This window comes from Entelurus aequoreus, linkage group LG01 (assembly GCF_033978785.1).
Source record: "Entelurus aequoreus isolate RoL-2023_Sb linkage group LG01, RoL_Eaeq_v1.1, whole genome shotgun sequence".
NCBI classification, from domain to species: domain Eukaryota; kingdom Metazoa; phylum Chordata; class Actinopteri; order Syngnathiformes; family Syngnathidae; genus Entelurus; species Entelurus aequoreus.
The window spans coordinates 66,695,732-66,718,145 of NC_084731.1; the positions used below are offsets into that span (position 1 = coordinate 66,695,732).

The window sequence follows — 22,414 nt, forward strand, 5'->3', positions numbered from 1 at the left end:
ATGACATGTGTGATGACTTTGATGACATGTGTCATGTTGCTATTATGTATGTTGACTGTACGTGTGATGACCTTGATGACATGTGTAATGTTGCTATTATGTGTGTTGACTGTAAGTGTGATGACCTTGATGACATGTGTCGTGTTGCCAGTATGTGTGTTGACTGTACGTGTGATGTTGTGACTGTACGTGTGATGATGTTGATGACATGTGTGATGACTTTGATGACATGTGTCATGTTGCTATTATGTATGTTGACTGTACGTGTGATGACCTTGATGACATGTGTAATGTTGCTATTATGTGTGTTGACTGTACGTGTGATGACCTTGATGACATGTGTCGTGTTGCCATTATGTGTGTTGACTGTACGTGTGATGTTGTGACTGTACGTGTGATGATGTTGATGACATGTGTGATGACTTTGATGACATGTGTCATGTTGCTATTATGTATGTTGACTGTACGTGTGATGACCTTGATGACATGTGTCATGTTGCTATTATGTGTGTTGACTGTACGTGTGATGTTGTGACTGTACGTGTGATGATGTTGATGACATGTGTGATGACCTTGATGACATCTGTCATGTTGCTATTATGTGTGTTGGCTGTACGTGTGATGACCTTGATGACATGTGTCATGTTGCTATTATGTGTGTTGACTGTACGTGTGGTGTTGTGACTGTACGTGTGATGACCTTGATGACATTTGTGATGACCTTGATGACATGTGTCATGTTGCTATTTTGTGTGTTGACTGTACGTGTGATAATCTTGATGACATTTGTCATGTTGCTATTATTTGTGTTGACTCTACGTGTGATGTTTTGACTGTACGTGTGATGACATGTGTCATGTTGCTATTATGTGTGTTGACTGTGCGTGTGATGACCTTGATGACATGTGTCATGTTGCTATTATGTGTGTTGACTGTGCGTGTGATGACCTTGATGACATGTGTCATGTTGCTATTATGTGTGTTGACTGTACGAGTGATGTTGTGACTGTACGTGTGATGACCTTGATGACATGTGTCATGTTGCTATTATGTGTGTTGACTGTACGTGTGATGACCTTGATTACATGTGTCATGTTGCTATTATGTGTGTTGACTGTACGTGTGATGACCTTGATGACATGTGTCATGTTGCTATTATGTGTTTTGACTGTATGTGTGATGTTGTGACTGTACGTGTGATGACCTTGATGACGTGTGATGACCTTGATGACATGTGTCATGTTTTTATTATGTGTGTTGACTGTGCGTGTGATGACCTTGATGACATGTGTAATGTTGCTATTATGTGTGTTGACTGTAAGTGTGATGACCTTGATGACATGTGTCATGTTGCCATTATGTGTGTTGACTGTACGTGTGATGTTGTGACTGTACGTGTGATGATGTTGATGACATGTGTGATGACTTTGATGACATGTGTCATGTTGCTATTATGTATGTTGACTGTACGTGTGATGACCTTGATGACATGTGTCATGTTGCTATTATGTGTGTTGACTGTACGTGTGATGTTGTGACTGTACGTGTGATGATGTTGATGACATGTGTGATGAGATGTGTCATGTTGCTATTATGTATGTTTTCTGTACGTGTGATGACCTTGATGACATCTGTCATGTTGCTATTATGTGTGTTGGCTGTACGTGTGATGACCTTGATTACATGTGTCATGTTGCTATTATGTGTGTTGACTGTACGTGTGATGACCTTGATGACATGTGTCATGTTGCTATTATGTGTTTTGACTGTATGTGTGATGTTGTGACTGTACGTGTGATGACCTTGATGACGTGTGATGACCTTGATGACATGTGTCATGTTTTTATTATGTGTGTTGACTGTGCGTGTGATGACCTTGATGACATGTGTAATGTTGCTATTATGTGTGTTGACTGTAAGTGTGATGACCTTGATGACATGTGTCATGTTGCCATTATGTGTGTTGACTGTACGTGTGATGTTGTGACTGTACGTGTGATGATGTTGATGACATGTGTGATGACTTTGATGACATGTGTCATGTTGCTATTATGTATGTTGACTGTACGTGTGATGACCTTGATGACATGTGTCATGTTGCTATTATGTGTGTTGACTGTACGTGTGATGTTGTGACTGTACGTGTGATGATGTTGATGACATGTGTGATGAGATGTGTCATGTTGCTATTATGTATGTTTTCTGTACGTGTGATGACCTTGATGACATCTGTCATGTTGCTATTATGTGTGTTGGCTGTACGTGTGATGACCTTGATGACATGTGTCATGTTGCTATTATGTGTGTTGACTGTACGTGTGGTGTTGTGACTGTACGTGTGATGACCTTGATGACATTTGTGATGACCTTGATGACATGTGTCATGTTGCTATTTTATACTGTATGTGTTGACTGTGCGTGTGATGACCTTGATGACATGTGTCATGTTCCTATTATGCGTGTTGATAGTATGTGTGATGACCTTGTAGACATGTGTGATGACCTTGTAGACATGTGTGATGAACTTGATGAGATGTGTGATGTTGCTATTATATACTGTATGTGTTGACTTTGCGTGTGATGACCTTGATGACATGTCTGATGACCTTGATGACATGTGTCATGTTGCTATTATATACTATATGTGTTGACTGTTTGTGTGATGACCTTGATGACAAGTGTCATGACCTTGATGACATGTGTCATGGTGCTTTTATGTGTGTTGACTGTACATGTGATGACCTTGATGACGTGTCATGTTGCTATTATGTGTGTTGACTGTACGTGTGATGTTGTGACTGTACGTGTGATGACCCTGATGACATGTCTGATGACCATGATGACATGTGTCATGTTGCTATTATATACTGTATGTATTGACTGTATGTGTGATGACCTTGATGACATGTGTGATGACCTTGATGAGATGTGTGATGTTGCTATTATATACTGTATGTGTTGACTGTGCGTGTGATGACCTTGATGACATGTGTGATGTTGCTATTATGTGTGTTGACTGTACGTGTGATGACCTTGATGACATATCTGATGACCTTGATGACATGTGTCATGTTGCTATTATATACTGTATGTGTTGACTGTGCGTGTGATGACCTTGATGACGTGTGATGTTGCTATTATATGTGTTGACTGTATGTGTGATGACCTAGATGACATGTCCAATGACCTTGATGACGTGTGATGTTGCTATTATGTTTGTTGACTGTACCTGTGATGACTTTGATGTGTGATGTTGCTATTATATACTGTATGTGTTGACTGTGCGTGTGATGACCTTGATGACATGTCTGATGACCTTGATGAGATGTGTCATGTTGCTATTATATACTGTATGTGTTGACTGTACGTGGGATGACCTTGATGACATGTGTCATGACCTTGATGACATGTGTCATGACCTTGATGACATGTGTCATGTTGCTATTATGTGTGTTGACTGTACGTGTGATGTTGTGACTGTACGTGTGATGACCTTGATGACATGTGTCATGTTGCTATTATATACTGTATGTGTTGACTGTATGTGTGATGCCCTTGATGACATGTGTGATGACCTTGATGAGATGTGTGATGTTGCTATTATATACTGTATGTGTTGACTGTATGTGGGATGACAGGTGTCATGACCTTGATGACATGTGTCATGTTGCTATTATGTGTGTTGACTGTACGTGTGATGACCTTGATGACATGTGTCATGTTGCTATTATGTATGTTGACTGTATGTGATGTTGTGACTGTACGTGTGATGACCTTGATGACATGTCTGATGACCTTGATGAGATGTGTTATGTTGCTATTATATGCTGTATGTGTTGACTGTGCGTGTGATGACCTTGATGACATGTCTGATGACCTTGATGAGATGTGTTATGTTGCTATTATATGCTGTATGTGTTGACTGTGCGTATGATGACATGTGTGATGTTGCTATTATGTGCGTTGACTGTAGGTGTGATGACCTTGATGACATGGCTGATGACCTTGATGACATGTGCCATGTTGCTATTATATACTATATGTGTTGACTGTGCGTGTGATGACCTTGATGACGTGTGATGTTGTTAAATATGTGTGTTGACTGTACGTGTGATGACCTAGATGACATGTCCAATGACCTTGATGACGTGTGATGTTGCTATTATGTGTGTTGACAGTACCTGTGATGACTTTGATGACATGTCTAAAGACCTTGATGACATGTGTCATGTTGCTATTATATACTGTATGTGATGACCTTGATGACGTGTGATGTTGCTATTATGTGTGTTGACTGTACGTGTGATGACCTTGATGACATGTCTGATGACCTTGATGACGTGTGATGTTGCTATTATGTGTGTTGATTGTGCGTGTGATGACCTTGATGACATGTGTGATGTTGCTATTATGTTTGTTGACTGTACGTGTGATGTTGTGACTGTATGTGTGATTACCTTGATGATATGTGTGATGACCTTGATGAGATGTGTGACTTTGCTAATATTGCATGTTGACTGTGCGTGTGATGACCTTGATGACATGTGTCATGACCTTGATGACATGTGTCATGTTGCTATTATGTGTGTTGACTGTACGTGTGATGTTGTGCCTGTACGTGTGATGACCTTGATGACATGTCTGATGACCTTGATGACATTTGTCATGTTGCTATTATATACTGTATGTGTTGACTGTATGTGTGATGACCTTGATGAGATGTGTGATGTTGCTATTATATACTGTATGTGTTGACTGTATGTGGGATGATATGTGTCATGACATTGATGACATGTGTCATGTTGCTATTATGTGTGTTGACTGTACGTGTGATGACCTTGATGACATGTGTCATGTTGCTATTATGTATGTTGACTGTATGTGATGTTGTGACTGTACGTGTGATGACCTTGATGACATGTGTGATGACCTTGATGAGATGTGTCAGGTTGCTATTATATACTGTATGTGTTGACTGTGCGTGTGATGACCTTGATGACATGTCTGATGACCTTGATGAGATGTGTTATGTTGCTATTATATGCTGTATGTGTTGACTGTGTGTGTGATGACATGTGTGATGTTGCTATTATGTGTGTTGACTGTAGGTGTGATGACCTTGATGAAATGTCTGATGACCTTGATGACATGTGCCATGTTGCTATTATATACTGTAAGTGATGACCTTGATGACGTGTGATGTTGCTATTGTGTGTGTTGACTGTACGTGTGATGACCTTGATGACATGTCTGATGACCTTGATGACATGTGATGTTGCTATTATGTGTGTTGACTGTACGTGTGATGACTTTGATGACATGTCTGATGACCTTGATGACATGTGATGTTGCTTATGTGTGTTGACTGTACCTGTGATGACTTTGATGACATGTCTGATGACCTTGATGACATGTGTCATGTTGCTATTGTATACTGTATGTGATGACCTTGATGACGTGTGATGTTGCTATTGTGTGTGTTGACTGTACGTGTGATGACCTTGATGACATGTCTGATGACCTTGATGACGTGTGATGTTGCTATTATGTGTGTTGACTGTACGTGTGATGACCTTGATGACATGTCTGATGACCTTGATGACATGTGATGTTGCTATTATGTGTGTTGACTGTACGTGTGATGACCTTGATCACATGTCTGATGACCTTGATGAAATGTGATGTTGCTATTATGTGTGTTGATTGTGTGTGTGATGACATTGATGACATGTGTCATGTTGCTATTATGTTTGTTGACTGTACGTGTGATGTTGTGACTGTACGTGTGATGTTGTGACTGTATGTGTGATTACCTTGATTATATGTGTGATGACCTTGATGAGATGTGTGACTTTGCTATTATTGCATGTTGACTGTGCGTGTGATGACCTTGATGACATGTGTGATGTTGCTATTATTGCATGTTGACTGTGCGTGTGATGACCTTGATGATATGTGTGATGTTACTATTATGCATGTTGACTGTACGTGTGATGACCTTGATGACATGTGTGATGTTGCTATTATGCATGTTGACTGTACGTGTGATGACCTTGATGAGACCCTGACACGTGCAGCCTCAGATTATTGATCCTCATGCCATATATTGTTATTTTGATTAGTCAGCAGCATTTCCACAAGACAGTAGTGCTCCTCAATGAAACGGAGCTATGTGCCTACAGTATAACCTGGCTTCTCCTTTGCTGTCCTCTCCTTATCCTCTCCTTCTTGTGTCCCGCTCCCACCATTTTCTTTTTTTCTCCTGGAATTTCCTCTCCTCTCCTCTCTCTAGTGTCTGTATGGCTGCTACGTCCACTCCTCCATCATCCCCACCTTCCACCGTAGATGCTATTGGCTGCTGCAGGTAAGATACCCACCTGCCATTCCCTGCCTTCACCGTCTCTCACACGTCTCCACACCCACCAAACAAGATGTATAACTTCAAACTCTACATACAGTCCTCCCTACTTGATCCTGTTCATTGTGTCCAGATATGTGATCTTCCGCAAAATAGGAATCATTAATTATACATGAAATATTTGGGTTTTTTTTACTCAATATTTATTGGAATTTTTATTTGATTGAAAAAGAACAAATAATATATATATATATATATATATATATATATATATATATATATATATATATATATATATATATATATATATATATATATATATATATATATATATATATATATATATATATATATATATATATATAAACAAATACGTATATTTGCATTTTTGTTTATAAATAAATGAATAACAAGATAATAAAATATAATAATAATAACAACAATAATCATAGACAAACATAACAAAACATGCTTGTGTCATTTCAAAATTGCGTCCAAAAATAAATTCTACATACAGTCCTCCCTCGTGTACCGCTGTTAATTGGTTCTGGATATATGAATTTCTGCCAAGTAGGGATCATTAATCATTAATGACATTTTTTTTTTTTTTTTTTTTTAACCTAATATTTTATTTGATTAAAAAATTATTTAAAAAAACAAAATATATATCTATATATATTAAAAAGTAAATATAATTGCATTTTTGTTCATAAATAAATACAAATATAATGATAAAGCATAATTGTAATAATAATTATAGATAAACAAAACAAAACATGCTTGTGTCATTTCAAAGTGACTCCTATTTAAAGTCACAACAATGCATTATGGGAAAAATGCAATTAAACATAATATTAATAATCATGAATAAACATAACATAACATGCTTGTGGGAGCTTCCATATTTTTTTTTACCTTTCCAGCAGGCTATGTATTATCTAAAAAGTGTTTCTTTACTAATAATAAATATCATGAATGTATTGTTTGATCCACTTCAAGCATCTTCTCTTCCCTCAGATGTTATTATTTTCCCTTTTGTCCATATTTCTGTGATCATGTCCATTTAATTGTGGACCCCAGGAAGACTAGTGGGTGGTTGAGGCAACCAGCTAATGGGGATCCTTAATAAAAATCAAAAAAATCAAATCATCAGCCATAGTTCCTCAGTAGGAGGTTGACGTTTGTACCACCACGTTCCAGGAGGCTGTAAAAAAAATGTAGCAAATAACAATCTTTGTAACATTTTAGACATAACCGAGTGTGCTTCTTCTCAAAATGATTCGATCTTGTACGGCTCCCAAAAACATGACTTACATAGTCTTCAGCCTGGCTGAGATGTTCATAATGTTTTACTTTGAATCCGGGCTGTAAAAATGAAATCTTTTCATAGCTTGAGCAGACGAAAAACTGTTCTAAAAGTGTTTCTCAGCATTATGAGAGCCCCGAAATAAGACTTAAAACACTTCTCGTGGTCTACATAACTTGTAATGGAGGTGCTTTGGTCCACGTTCTGCATAGATTTACTTTTACAGACCATCTTCCAGCCGCTTTCTTACCCTTTCTTCAGAGTGCACATTATTCACCAGGACACGCCCCTTTTTGACCACATGCCCCCCCCCTCCCCACCCCCACCCCCCGTCAGCCATCTTGTCGTTCCAAAAATTCCAAAAAGAATCTGCCAAGTGTCAATATTTGATGTATGGAAGGTGTCTGTAGCTGGTCAGCGTCTAGTGCCACCTTCTTCACCAAGCATGTTGCGTTAGCAGGTGATTGACAATCCTACACAAGACACTGAAACTGTGGACTGTTTTGTTCATTTTAATCTCTCAAATTGTCCGTGACATTTCCAAACAGCACACCAACATAAACATCCTCCTCTTCAAAGATTCATGAGGCAGCTGCACTAAAAAGTACCATCACAAAGTCTGCTAATAATAAAAGTGGCAGAGTTTATGGTCCACTGGCAGGATGGATGTGAACATTCCTCGCTGACTTGTGAAAGCTCTTCTTATCTGGAAGTAACGTTGACTGGGGCGACCCGTGGTCACCATCTAGGTCTTCAGGCACTGCTCTCATGTGGTCTCTCTAAGAAATCACTACCGTGCATACCACACACACACACACACACACACACACACACACACACACACATACAGTACATCCAGAAAGTATTTACAGCCAAAATTAAATAATTTTTGTCCTCAAAATTCTACACACAATGCCCCATAATGACAATGTGAATATTTTTATTTTTTTAATAGTGAGCAAATGTATCAAAGAAAAGAAAAGACATGTACATAAGTATTGACAGTCTTTGATCAATACTTAGTTGATGCACCTTTGGCAGCAAGTACATCCTCAAGTCTTTTTGAACACGATGCCGCCGGCTTGGCACACCTATCTTTGGGCACTTTCTCTCATTCCTCTTTGCATCACCTCTCAAGCTCCATCAGGTTGGATGGGAAGTGTTGGTTTTCATCCAGGATGTCTCAGTGCATTGCTGCATTCATCTTTCCCTCTATCCTGAATAGTCTCCCAGTTCTTGCCACTGAAAATCATCCCCACACCATGATGCTGCCACCACCATGCTTCACTATAGGGATGGTATTGGTGGTGATGAGCGGTGTCTGGTTTCCTCCAAACATTCACGCCAAAGACTTCAATCTTTGTCTCATCAGACCAGAGAATTTACTTTCTTGTGGTCTGAAAGTCTTTCAGGTGCATTTTGGCAAGCTTTTACTAAGAAATGGCTGCCATCTGACCACTCTGCCTTCCAGGCCTGATTGGTGGATTGTCCTTCTGGAAGGTTCTCCTCTCTCCACAGAGGAATGCTGTAGCTCTGACAGAGTGACCATCGGGTTCTTGGTCACCTCCCTGACTGGACTAAGATGAATGCAGCAATGTACAGAGACATCCTGGATGAAAACTAACTGAGAGACTAGTCAGGATAGAGGGAAAGATGAATGCAGCAATGTACAGAGACATCCTGCATGAGCTGAAGTCCACAAATAGGATCCTGGCATAGGTTCATGGGGAGTCCAGATGCTCCAGGATTAAGTGGAGGGCCAGGTTCAATGCATTATCCACAGACATGTTGGCTCTGTAGGCGAACTGCAGTGGTGATAGAGTAAAAGATGAATGCAGCAATGTACAGAGACATCCTGGATGAAAACTCACTGGAAGACTAGTCAGGATAGAGGGAAAAATGAATGCAGCAATGTACAGAGACATCCTGGATGAAAAACAAAGCTTCCCATCCAACCTGATGGAGGGAAAGATGAATACAGTAATGCACTGAGACATCCTGGATGAAAACTAAATGAGAGACTAGTCAGGAAAGAGGGAAAGATGAATGCAGCAATGTACAGAGACATCCTTGATGAAAACTAACTGAGAGACTAGTCAGGATAGAGGGAAAGATGAATGCAGCAATATACAGACACATCCTGGATGAAAACCGACGCTTCCCATCCAACTTGATGGAGGGAAAGATTAATGTAGCAATGCACTGAGACATTCTGGATGAAAACTAACTGAGAGACTAGTCAGGATAGAGGGAAAGTTGAATGCAGCAATGTACAGAGACATCCTGGATGAAAACCAACGCTTCCCATTAGAACCTGATGGAGTGAAAAATGAATGCAGCAATGCACTGAGACATCCTGGGTGAAAACCAACACTTCATCCAACCTGATGGGGCTTGAGAGGTGCTGCAAAGATGAAAGAGGGAACGTGCCCAAAGATAGGTGTGCCAAGCTGGTGACATTCTGTTAAAAAATATTTGTTTTTTATTTGAAAAAACAAAAATTCTAAAAAATATTTTCACATTGTTGTTATGTGGTATTGTGTGTAGAATTTTGAGGACAACAAACTAATGCATTTCATGTTGGAATAAGGCTGTAACGTAACAAGATGAGTGAGTACTTCCTGCATGCACTGTTTCTCTCAGCAGAACCTCATCACTTGTCCAAGTTCCATCTTCAACGTTCCTTCATTTCCATGAAAAACATGGAACACCGAGCGATGTTCATCTAAATTATGGAAATTCCTCCATCTTTATGCATTCTTTGCCAATACGTCTTGCATAATTGGTCACAAGGACACCCTCGCAACATGCTGGAAATTGAATTTGCCCTCCATCAAATATATTTTATTTTCCCACTCGTGTGGCTCTAACACCAGGAGGGTGGGGGGGACATTTTTCTCCCTCTCTGTGCTATGTGCCATGTTCTGCTCCTCACACATACATCACTCACATCAGGGAGAACCATCATAAAGCAGCCCACTGGGCTCTTTTCTTCTTACACCTCAACGGGCCCTCCCCCTCACCTGAGTCCGCCTCTTGAATATTTATGGGGAAGAACTTCTCTCGCTCTCAAGTACACACCTGTTCAATCATTCATAGGGTATGCATCCCATAGCTCTGCACATGTGTACATATAAACATACATGCACACATGTACATATAAACATACATGCACACGTGTACATATAAACATACATGCACACATGTACATATCAACATACATGCACACATGTACATATCAACATACATGCACACGTGTACATATAAACATACATGCACACGTGTACATATAAACATACATGCACACATGTACATATAAACATACATGTACACGTGTACATATAAACATACATGCACACGTGTACATATAAACATACATGTACATGTGTGCATATAAACATACATGTACACGTGTACATATAAACATACATGCACACGTGTACATATAAACATACATGCACACGTGTACATAGAAACATACATGCACACGTGTACATATAAACATACATGCACACATGTACCTATAAACATACGTGTACATGTGTACATATAAACATACATGCACACGTGTACATATAAAGATACATGCACACGTGTACATAGAAACATACATGCACACATGTACCTAGAAACATACGTGTACATGTGTACATATAAACATACATGCACACGTGTACATATAAACATACGTGTACACATGTACATATAAACATACATGTGGACTGACCAGTGGGCCAGTATGTTTTATAAGCATGTAAAATAATATAGTCTGACACGGTCCGTCCCGCTTCCCTCCTGACCTCCTCATGCTCTCCTCCTCCGTCTCCCCCTCCTTCTGTCATGTTTAACCTGCCAGGTGTGTGTGGTGTGTTGTAGAATCCAGACATCGTACTGGTGCACTACCTGAATGTTCCAGCGGTAGACGACAGCGGGAAGCCGTGTGGCCCCGTCCTCTGCTCCATCAACACTGACAGGAAGGAGTGGGCCAAGTGGAGCAAGGAGGAACTCATCGGACAACTCAAGCCCATGTGTGAGTCTTATATTTACACCTTAAATACGACCATATTCTTTTACACCCTAAATATGACCATATTATTTTACGCCCTAAACATGACCATCTTCTGTTACACCCTAAATATGACCATGTGAGTCTTATGTTTACACCCTAAACGTAACCATCTTCTTTTACACCCTAAACATGACCATCTTCTTTTACACCCTAAACATGACCAACTTCTTTTACACCCTAAACATGACCATCTTCTTTTACACCCTAAACATGACCACGTGAGTCTTCTTTTACACCCTAAATATGACCATCTTCTTTTACACCCTAAACATGACCATCTTTTTTTTACTCCCTAAACACGACCATCTTCTTTTACACCCTAAATACGACCATCTTCTTTTACACCCTAAACATGACCATCTTCTTTTACACCCTAAACATGACCATCTTCTTTTACACCCTAAACATGACCAACTTCTTTTACACCCTAAACATGACCATCTTCTTTTACACCCTAAACATGACCATCTTCTTTTACACCCTAAACATGACCATGTGAGTCTTCTTTTACACCCTAAATATGACCATCTTCTTTTACACCCTAAACATGACCATCTTTTTTTACTCCCTAAACACGACCATCTTCTTTTACACCCTAAATACGATCATCTTCTTTTACACCCTAAACATGACCATCTTCTTTTACACCCTAAACATGACCATCTTCTTTTACACCCTAAACATGACCATCTTCTTTTACTCCCTAAACATGACCATCTTCTTTTACACCCTAAACATGACCATCTTCTTTTACATCCTAAACTTGACCATCTTCTTTTACACCCTAAACATGAACATCTTCTTTTACACCTTAAACATGACCATCTTCTTTTACACCCTAAACATGACCATGTGAGTCTTATTTTACACCCTAAATATGACCATCTTCTTTTGCACCCTAAACATGACCATGTGAGGCTTCTTTTACACCCTAAACATGACCTTGTGAGTCTTTTTTACACCCTAAATATGACCATCTTCTTTTACACCCTAAACATGACCATGTGAGTCTTCTTTTACACCCTAAATATGACCATCTTCTTTTACACCCTAAACATGACCATCTTCTTTTACACCCTAAACATGACCATCTTCTTTTACAGCCTAAACATGACCATCTTCTTTTACATCCTAAACTTGACCATCTTCTTTTACACCCTAAACATGACCATCTTCTTATACACCCTAAATACGACCATCTTCTTTCACACCCTAAATACGACCATCTTCTTTTACACCCTAAACATGAACATCTTCTTTTACACCTTAAACATTACCATCTTCTTTTACACCCTAAACATGACCATGTGAGTCATATTTTACACCCTAAGTATGACCATCTTCTTTTCCACCCTAAACATGACCATCTTCTTTTACACCCTAAACATGACCATCTTCTTTTACACCCTAAATATGACCATCCTCTTTTACACCCTAAACATGACCATGTGAGTCTTCTTTTACACCCTAAATATGACCATCTTATTTTACACCCTAAACATGACCATCTTCTTTTACACCCTAAACATGACCATCTTCTTTTACACCCTAAACATGACCCTGTGAGTCTTCTTTTACACCCTAAATATGACCATCTTCTTTTACACCCTAAACATGACCATGTGAGTCTTCTTTTACACCCTAAATATGACCATCTTCTTTTACACCCTAAATATGACCATCTTCTTTTACACCCTAACATGACCATAATCTTTTACTCCCTAAACATGACCATCTTCTTTTACACCCTAAATATGACCATCTTCTTTTACACCCTAAACATTACCATCTTCTTTTACACCCTAAACATGACCATCTTCTTTTACACCTTAAACATGACCATGTGCGTCTTCTTTTACACCCTAAATATGACCATCTTCTTTTCCACCCTAAACATGACCATTTTCTTTTACACCCTAAACATGACCATATTTTGTTACACCATAAACATGACCATGTGAGGCTTCTTTTACACCCTAAACATGACCCTGTGGGTTTTATGTTTACACCCTAAACATGACCATATTCTTTTACACCCTAAATACGACCATCTTCTTTTACACCCTAAACATGACCATGTGAGTCACCCTGGGACAAAAAAAAAACAAATTTTTCTAATTAAAAAAAATTTCAACCCAATTATAGCCAAACATCAGATACAGGAGTTCCAAACACGGGTTGCAATATTCGGTTGATATCAGAGGTAACTAAGCAGCACTTCAGATAACATGGAAATGTGATTTGGGAAAAAATAAGTTAGTAGTGATGTGCCAAAGTGACTTTCATCAATATGAGAGTTAGTAGTAACATGCCAAAGTGACTTTCATCAATATGAGAGTTAGTAGTAATGTGCCAAAGTAACTTTCATCAATATGAGAGTTAGTAGTAATGTGCCAAAGTTACTTTCATCAATATGAAAGTTAGTAGTAATGTGCCAAAGTGACTTTCATCAATATGAGAGTTGTTAGTAGTAATGTGCCAAAATGACTTTCATCAATATGAGAGTTGTTAGTAGTAATATGCCAAAGTGACTTTCATCAATATGAGAGTTAGTACTAATGTGCCAAAGTTACTTTCATCAATATGACAATTAGTAGTAATGTGCCAAAGTTACTTACATCAATATGAGAGTTAGTAGTAACATGCCAAGGTGACTTTCATCAATATGAGAGTTAGTAGTAATGTGCCAAAGTTACTTTCATCAATATGAGAGTTAGTAGTAATGTGCCAAAGTGATTTTCATCAATATGAGAGTTAGTAGTAATGTGCCAAAGTGACTTTCATCAATATGAGAGTTAGTAGTAATGTGCCAAAGTGACTTTCATCAATATGAGAGTTAGTAGTAATGGGCCAAAGTGACTTTCATGAATATGAAAGTTAGTAGTGATGTGCCAAAGTGATTTTCATCAATATGAGAGTTAGTAGTAACAAGCCAAAGTGACTTTCATCAAAATGAGAGTTAGTAGTAACTTGCCAAAGTGACTTTCATGTATATGAGAGTTAGTAGTAACGTGCCAAAGTGACTTTTATCAATATGACAGTTAATAGTAATGTGCCAAAGTGACTTTCCTCGATATGAAAGTTAGTAGTAACTTGCCAAAGTGACTTACATCAATATGAGAGTTAGTAGTAACGTGCCAAAGTGACTTTCATCAATATGAGAGTTAGTAGTAATGTGCCAAAGTTACTTTCATCAATATGACAATTAGTAGTAATGTGCCAAAGTTACTTACATCAATATGAGAGTTAGTAGTAACGTGCCAAAGTGACTTTCATCAATATGAGAGTTAGTAGTAATGTGCCAAAGTTACTTTCATCAATATGAGAGTTAGTTGTAATGTGCCAAAGTTACTTTCATCAATATGAGAGTTAGTAGTAACGTGCCAAAGTGACTTTCATCAATATGAGTTAGTAGTAACGTGCCAAAGTGACTTTCATCAATATAAGAGTTAGTAGTAACAAGCCAAAGTGACTTTCATCTATATGACACTTAGTAGTAATGTGCCAAAGTTACTTTCATCAATATGACAGTTAGTAGTAATGTGCCAAAGTAACTTTCATCAATATGAGAGTTAGTAGTAACGTGCCAAAGTGACTTTCATCAATATGAGAGTTAGTAGTAACGTGCCAAAGTGTCTTTCATCAATATGAGAGTTAGTAGTAACGTGCCAAAGTGACTTTCATCAATATGAGAGTTAGTAGTAATGGGCCAAAGTGACTTTCATGAATATGAAAGTTAGTAGTGATGTGCCAAAGTGATTTTCATCAATATGAGAGTTAGTAGTAACAAGCCAAAGTGACTTTCATCAATATGAGAGTTAGTAGTAACAAGCCAAAGTGACTTTCATCAAAATGAGAGTTAGTAGTAACTTGCCAAAGTGACTTTCATCTATATGAGAGTTAGTAGTAACGTGCCAAAGTGACTTTTATCAATATGACAGTTAATAGTAATGTGCCAAAGTGACTTTCCTCAATATGAAAGTTAGTAGTAACTTGCCAAAGTGACTTTCATCAATATGAGAGTTAGTAGTAACGTCCCAAAGTAACTTTCATCAATATGAGAGTTAGTAGTAATGTCCCAAAGTTACTTTCATTAATATGAGAGTTAGTAGTAACGTGCCAAAGTTACTTTCATCAATATGAGAGTTAGTAGTAACGTGCCAAAGTGACTTTCATCAATATGAGAGTTAGTAGTAACATGCCAAAGTTACTTTCATTAATATGAGAGTTAGTAGTAACTTGCCAAAGTGACTTACATCAATATGACAGTTAGTAGTAACGTGCCAAAGTGACTTTAATCAATATGAGAGTTAGTAGTAAAGTGCCAAAGTAACTTTCATCAATATGAGAGTTAGTAGTAACGTGCCAAAGTGACTTTCATCAATATGAGAGTTAGTAGTAATGGGCCAAAGTGACTTTCATGAATATGAAAGTTAGTAGTGATGTGCCAAAGTGACTTTCATCAATATGAGAGTTAGTAGTAACAAGCCAAAGTGACTTTCATCAAAATGAGAGTTAGTAGTAACTTGCCAAAGTGACTTTCATCTATATGAGAGTTAGTAGTAACGTGCCAAAGTGACTTTTATCAATATGAGAGTTAATAGTAATGTGCCAAAGTGACTTTCCTCAATATGAAAGTTAGTAGTAACTTGCCAAAGTTACTTTCATCAAAATGAGAGTTAGTAGTAACGCCCCAAAGTGACTTTCATCAATATGAGAGTTAGTAGTAACGTGCCAAAGTTACTTTCATCAATATGAGAGTTAGTAGTAACATGCCAAAGTGACTTTCATCAATATGAGAGTTAGTAGTAACGTGCCAAAGTTACTTTCATCAATATGAGAGTTAGTAGTAAATTGCCAAAGCGACTTTCATCTATATGAGAGTTAGTAGTAACGTGCCAAAGTGACTTGCATCAATATGAGAGTTAATAGTAATGTGCCAAAGTGACTTTCCTCAATATGAGAGTGAGTAGTAACATGCCGAAGTTACTTTCATCAATATGAGAGTTAGTAGTAATGTGCCAAAGTGACTTTTATCAATATGAGAGTTAGTAGTAATGGGCCAAAGTGACTTTCGTGAATATGAAAGTTAGTAGTGATGTGCCAAAGTGATTTTCATCAATATGAGAGTTAGTAGTAACAAGCCAAAGTGACTTTCATCAAAATGAGACTTAGTAGTAACATGCCAAAGTGACTTTCATCTATATGAGAGTTAGTAGTAACGTGCCAAAGTGACTTTTATCAATATGACAGTTAATAGTAATGTGCCAAAGTGACTTTCCTCAATATGAAAGTTAGTAGTAACTTGCCAAAGTGACTTTCATCAATATGAGAGTTAGTAGTAACGTCCCAAAGTGACTTTCGTGAATATGAGAGTTAGTAGTAACGTCCCAAAGTTACTTTCATCAATATGAGAGTTAGTAGTAACGTGCCAAAGTTATTTTCATCAATATGAGAGTTAGTAGTAACGTGCCAAAGTGACTTTCATCAATATGAGAGTTAGTAGTAACTTGCCAAAGTGACTTTCATCTATATGAGAGTTAGTAGTAACGTGCCAAAGTGACTTTTATCAATATGAGAGTTAATAGTAATGTGCCAAAGTGACTTTCCTCAATATGAAAGTTAGTAGTAACTTGCCAAAGTTACTTTCATCAAAATGAGAGTTAGTAGTAACGTCCCAAAGTGACTTTCATCAATATGAGAGTTAGTAGTAACGTCCCAAAGTTACTTTCATCAATATGAGAGTTAGTAGTAACGTGCCAAAGTTACTTTCATCAATATGAGAGTTAGTAGTAACATGCTAAAGTGACTTTCATCAATATGAGAGTTAGTAGTAACGTGCCAAAGTTACTTTCATCAATATGAGAGTTAGTATTAACTTGCCAAAGCGACTTTCATCTATATGAGAGTTAGTAGTAACGTGCCAAAGTGACTTGTATCAATATGAGAGTTAATAGTAATGTGCCAAAGTGACTTTCCTCAATATGAGAGTTAGTAGTAACGTGCCAAAGTTACTTTCATCAATATGAGAGTTAGTAGTAACTTGCCAAAGCGACTTTCATCTATATGAGAGTTAGTAGTAACGTGCCAAAGTGACTTGTATCAATATGAGAGTAAATAGTAATGTGCCAAAGTGACTTTCCTCAATATGAGAGTTAGTAGTAACGTGCCAAAGTGACTTTCATCAATATGAGAGTTAGTAGTAACGTGCCATAGGTTACTTTCATCAATTTGAGAGTTAGTAGTAACTTGCCAAAGTGACTTACATCAATATGAGAGTTAGTAGTAACGTGCCAAAGTGACTTGTATCAATATGAGAGTTAATAGTAATGTGCCAAAGTGACTTTCCTCAATATGAGAGTTAGTAGTAATGTGCCAAAGTGACTTTCATCAATATGAGAGTTAGTAGTAATGGGCCAAAGTGACTTTCATGAATATGAAAGTTAGTAGTGATGTGACAAAGTGACTTTCATCAATATGAGAGTTAGTAGTAACAAGCCAAAGTGACTTTCATCAAAAAGAGAGTTAGTAGTAACTTGCCAAAGTGACTTTCATCTATATGAGAGTTAGTAGTAACGTGCCAAAGTGACTTTTATCAATATGACAGTTAATAGTAATGTGCCAAAGTGACTTTCCTCAATATGAAAGTTAGTAGTAACTTGCCAAAGTTACTTTCATCAATATGAGAGTTAGTAGTAACGTGCCAAAGTTACTTTCATCAATATGAGAGTTAGTAGTAACTTGCCAAAGCGACTTTCATCTATATGAGAGTTAGTAGTAACGTGCCAAAGTGACTTGTATCAATATGAGAGTAAATAGTAATGTGCCAAAGTGACTTTCCTCAATATGAGAGTTAGTAGTAACGTGCCAAAGTGACTTTCATCAATATGAGAGTTAGTAGTAACGTGCCAAAGTTACTTTCATCAATTTGAGAGTTAGTAGTAACTTGCCAAAGTGACTTACATCAATATGAGAGTTAGTAGTAACGTGCCAAAGTGACTTGTATCAATATGAGAGTTAATAGTAATGTGCCAAAGTGACTTTCCTCAATATGAGAGTTAGTAGTAATGTGCCAAAGTGACTTTCATCAATATGAGAGTTAGTAGTAATGGGCCAAAGTGACTTTCATGAATATGAAAGTTAGTAGTGATGTGACAAAGTGAATTTCATCAATATGAGAGTTAGTAGTAACAAGCCAAAGTGACTTTCATCAAAAAGAGAGTTAGTAGTAACTTGCCAAAGTGACTTTCATCTATATGAGAGTTAGTAGTAACGTGCCAAAGTGACTTTTATCAATATGAGAGTCAATAGTAATGTGCCAAAGTGACTTTCCTCAATATGAAAGTTAGTAGTAACTTGCCAAAGTTACTTTCATCAAAATGAGAGTTAGTAGTAACGTCCCAAAGTGACTTTCATCAATATGAGAGTTAGTAGTAACTTGCCAAAGTGACTTTCATCTATATGAGAGTTAGTAGTAACGTGCCAAAGTGACTTTTATCAATATGAGAGTCAATAGTAATGTGCCAAAGTGACTTTCCTCAATATGAAAGTTAGTAGTAACTTGCCAAAGTTACTTTCATCAAAATGAGAGTTAGTAGTAACGTCCCAAAGTGACTTTCATCAATATGAGAGTTAGTAGTAACGTCCCAAAGTTACTTTCATCAATATGAGAGTTAGTAGTAACGTGCCAAAGTGACTTGTATCAATATGAGAATTAATAGTAATGTGCCAAAGTGACTTTCCTCAATATGAGAGTTAGTAGTAACGTGCCAAAGTTACTTTCATCAATATGAGAGTTAGTAGTAACTTGCCAAAGTGACTTTCATCAATATGAGAGTTAGTAGTAACGTGCCAAAGTGACTTGTATCAATATGAGAATTAATAGTAATGTGCCAAAGTGACTTTCCTCAATATGAGAGTTAGTAGTAACGTGCCAAAGTTACTTTCATCAATATGAGAGTTAGTAGTAACTTGCCAAAGTGACTTTCATCAATATGAGAGTTAGTAGTAATGGGCCAAAGTGACTTTCATGAATATGAAAGTTAGTAGTGATGTGCCAAAGTGATTTTCATCAATATGAGCGTTAGTAGTAACAAGCCAAAGTGACTTTTATCAAAATGAGAGTTAGTAGTAACTTGCCAAAGTGACTTTCATCTATATGAGAGTTAGTAGTAACGTGCCAAAGTGACTTTTATCAATATGACAGTTAATAGTAATGTGCCAAAGTGACTTTCCTCAATATGAAAGTTAGTAGTAACTTGCCAAAGTGACTTTCATCAATATGAGAGTTAGTAGTAACGTCCCAAAGTGACTTTCATAAATATGAGAGTTAGTAGTAACGTCCCAAAGTTACTTTCATCAATATGAGAGTTAGTAGTAACGTGCCAAAGTTACTTTCATCAATATGAGAGTTAGTAGTAACGTGCCAAAGTGACTTTCATCAATATGAGAGTTAGTAGTAACTTGCCAAAGTGACTTTCATCTATATGAGAGTTAGTAGTAACGTGCCAAAGTGACTTTTATCAATATGAGAGTTAATAGTAATGTGCCAAAGTGACTTTCCTCAATATGAAAGTTAGTAGTAACTTGCCAAAGTTACTTTAATCAAAATGAGAGTTAGTAGTAACGTCCCAAAGTGACTTTCATCAATATGAGAGTTAGTAGTAACGTCCCAAAGTTACTTTCATCTATATGAGAGTTAATAGTAACGTGCCAAAGTTACTTTCATCAATATGAGAGTTAGTAGTAACATGCTAAAGTGACTTTCATCAATATGAGAGTTAGTAGTAACGTGCCAAAATTACTTTCATCAATGTGAGAGTTAGTATAAACTTGCCAAAGCGACTTTCATGTATATGAGAGTTAGTAGTAAAGTGCCAAAGTGACTTTTATCAATATGAGAGTTAATAGTAATGTGCCAAAGTGACTTTCCTCAATATGAAAGTTAGTAGTAACTTGCCAAAGTTACTTTAATCAAAATGAGAGTTAGTAGTAACGTCCCAAAGTGACTTTCATCAATATGAGAGTTAGTAGTAACGTCCCAAAGTTACTTTCATCTATATGAGAGTTAATAGTAACGTGCCAAAGTTACTTTCATCAATATGAGAGTTAGTAGTAACATGCTAAAGTGACTTTCATCAATATGAGAGTTAGTAGTAACGTGCCAAAATTACTTTCATCAATGTGAGAGTTAGTATAAACTTGCCAAAGCGACTTTCATGTATATGAGAGTTAGTAGTAAAGTGCCAAAGTGACTTGTATCAATATGAGAGTTAATAGTAATGTGCCAAAGTGACTTTCCTCAATATGAGAGTTAGTAGTAACGTGCCAAAGTTACTTTCATCAATATGAGAGTTAGTAGTAACTTGCCAAAGCGACTTTCATCTATATGAGAGTTAGTAGTAACGTGCCAAAGTGACTTGTATCAATATGAGAGTAAATAGTAATGTGCCAAAGTGACTTTCCTCAATATGAGAGTTAGTAGTAACGTGCCAAAGTGACTTTCATCAATATGAGAGTTAGTAGTAACGTGCCAAAGTTACTTTCATCAATATGAGAGTTACTAGTAACTTGCCAAAGTGACTTACATCAATATGAGAGTTAGTAGTAACGTGCCAAAGTGACTTTCATCAATATGAGAGTTAGTAGTAAAGTGCCAAAGTAACTTTCATCAATATGAGAGTTAGTAGTAACTTGCCAAAGTGACTTTCATCGATATGAGAGTTAGTAGTAATGGGCCAAAGTGACTTTCATGAATATGAAAGTTAGTAGTGATGTGCCAAAGTGACTTTCATCAATATGAGAGTTAGTAGTAACAAGCCAAAGTGACTTTCATCAAAATGAGGGTTAGTAGTAACTTGCCAAAGTGACTTTCATCTATATGAGAGTTAGTAGTAACGTGCCAAAGTGACTTTTATCAATATGAGAGTTAATAGTAATGTGCCAAAGTGACTTTCCTCAATATGAAAGTTAGTAGTAACTTGCCAAAGATACTTTCATAAATATGAGAGTTAGTAGTAACGTCCCAAAGTGACTTTCATCAATATGAGAGTTAGTAGTAACGTCCCAAAGTTACTTTCATAAATATGAGAGTTAGTAGTAACGTGCCAAAGTTACTTTCATCAATATGTGAGTTAGTAGTAACATGCCAAAGTGACTTTCATCAATATGAGAGTTAGTAGTAACGTGCCAAAGTTACTTTCATCAATATGAGAGTTAGTAGTAACTTGCCAAAGCGACTTTCATCTATATGAGAGTTAGTAGTAACGTGCCAAAGTGACTTGTATCAATATGAGAGTTAATAGTAATGTGCCAAAGTGACTTTCCTCAATATGAGAGTTAGTAGTAACGTGCCAAAGTTACTTTCATCAGTATGAGAATTAGTAGTAACATGCCAAAGTTACTTTCATCAATATGAGAGTTAGTAGTAACATGCCAAAGTGACTTTCATCAATATGAGAGTTAGTAGTAACATTCCAAAGTGACTTTCATCAATATGAGAGTTAGTAGTAACGTGCCAAAGTTACTTTCATCAATATGAGAGTTAGTAGTAACATGCCAAATTGACTTTCATCAATATTAGAGTTAGTAGTAACGTGCCAAAGTTACTTTCATTAATATGAGAGTTAGTAGCAACATGCCAAAGTGACTTTCATCAATATGAGAGTTAGTAGTATTGTGC

At 37.2% G+C, this 22,414-nt stretch overlaps 1 protein-coding gene across 3 annotated transcripts in view; it reads left to right on the forward strand.

Moving 5' to 3' along the window:
* LOC133655944 (calmodulin-binding transcription activator 1-like) overlaps nt 1-22,414 on the forward strand; it is a 257,478-nt gene that overhangs the window by 150,566 nt on the left and 84,498 nt on the right. For all 3 annotated transcript variants that reach the window (XM_062056608.1, XM_062056624.1, XM_062056615.1), the window contains exons 6-7: nt 6,293-6,364; nt 11,541-11,694. In XM_062056608.1, coding sequence (XP_061912592.1) covers nt 6,293-6,364; nt 11,541-11,694 — 226 coding nt within the window. The remainder of the gene's footprint in view (nt 1-6,292; nt 6,365-11,540; nt 11,695-22,414) is intronic.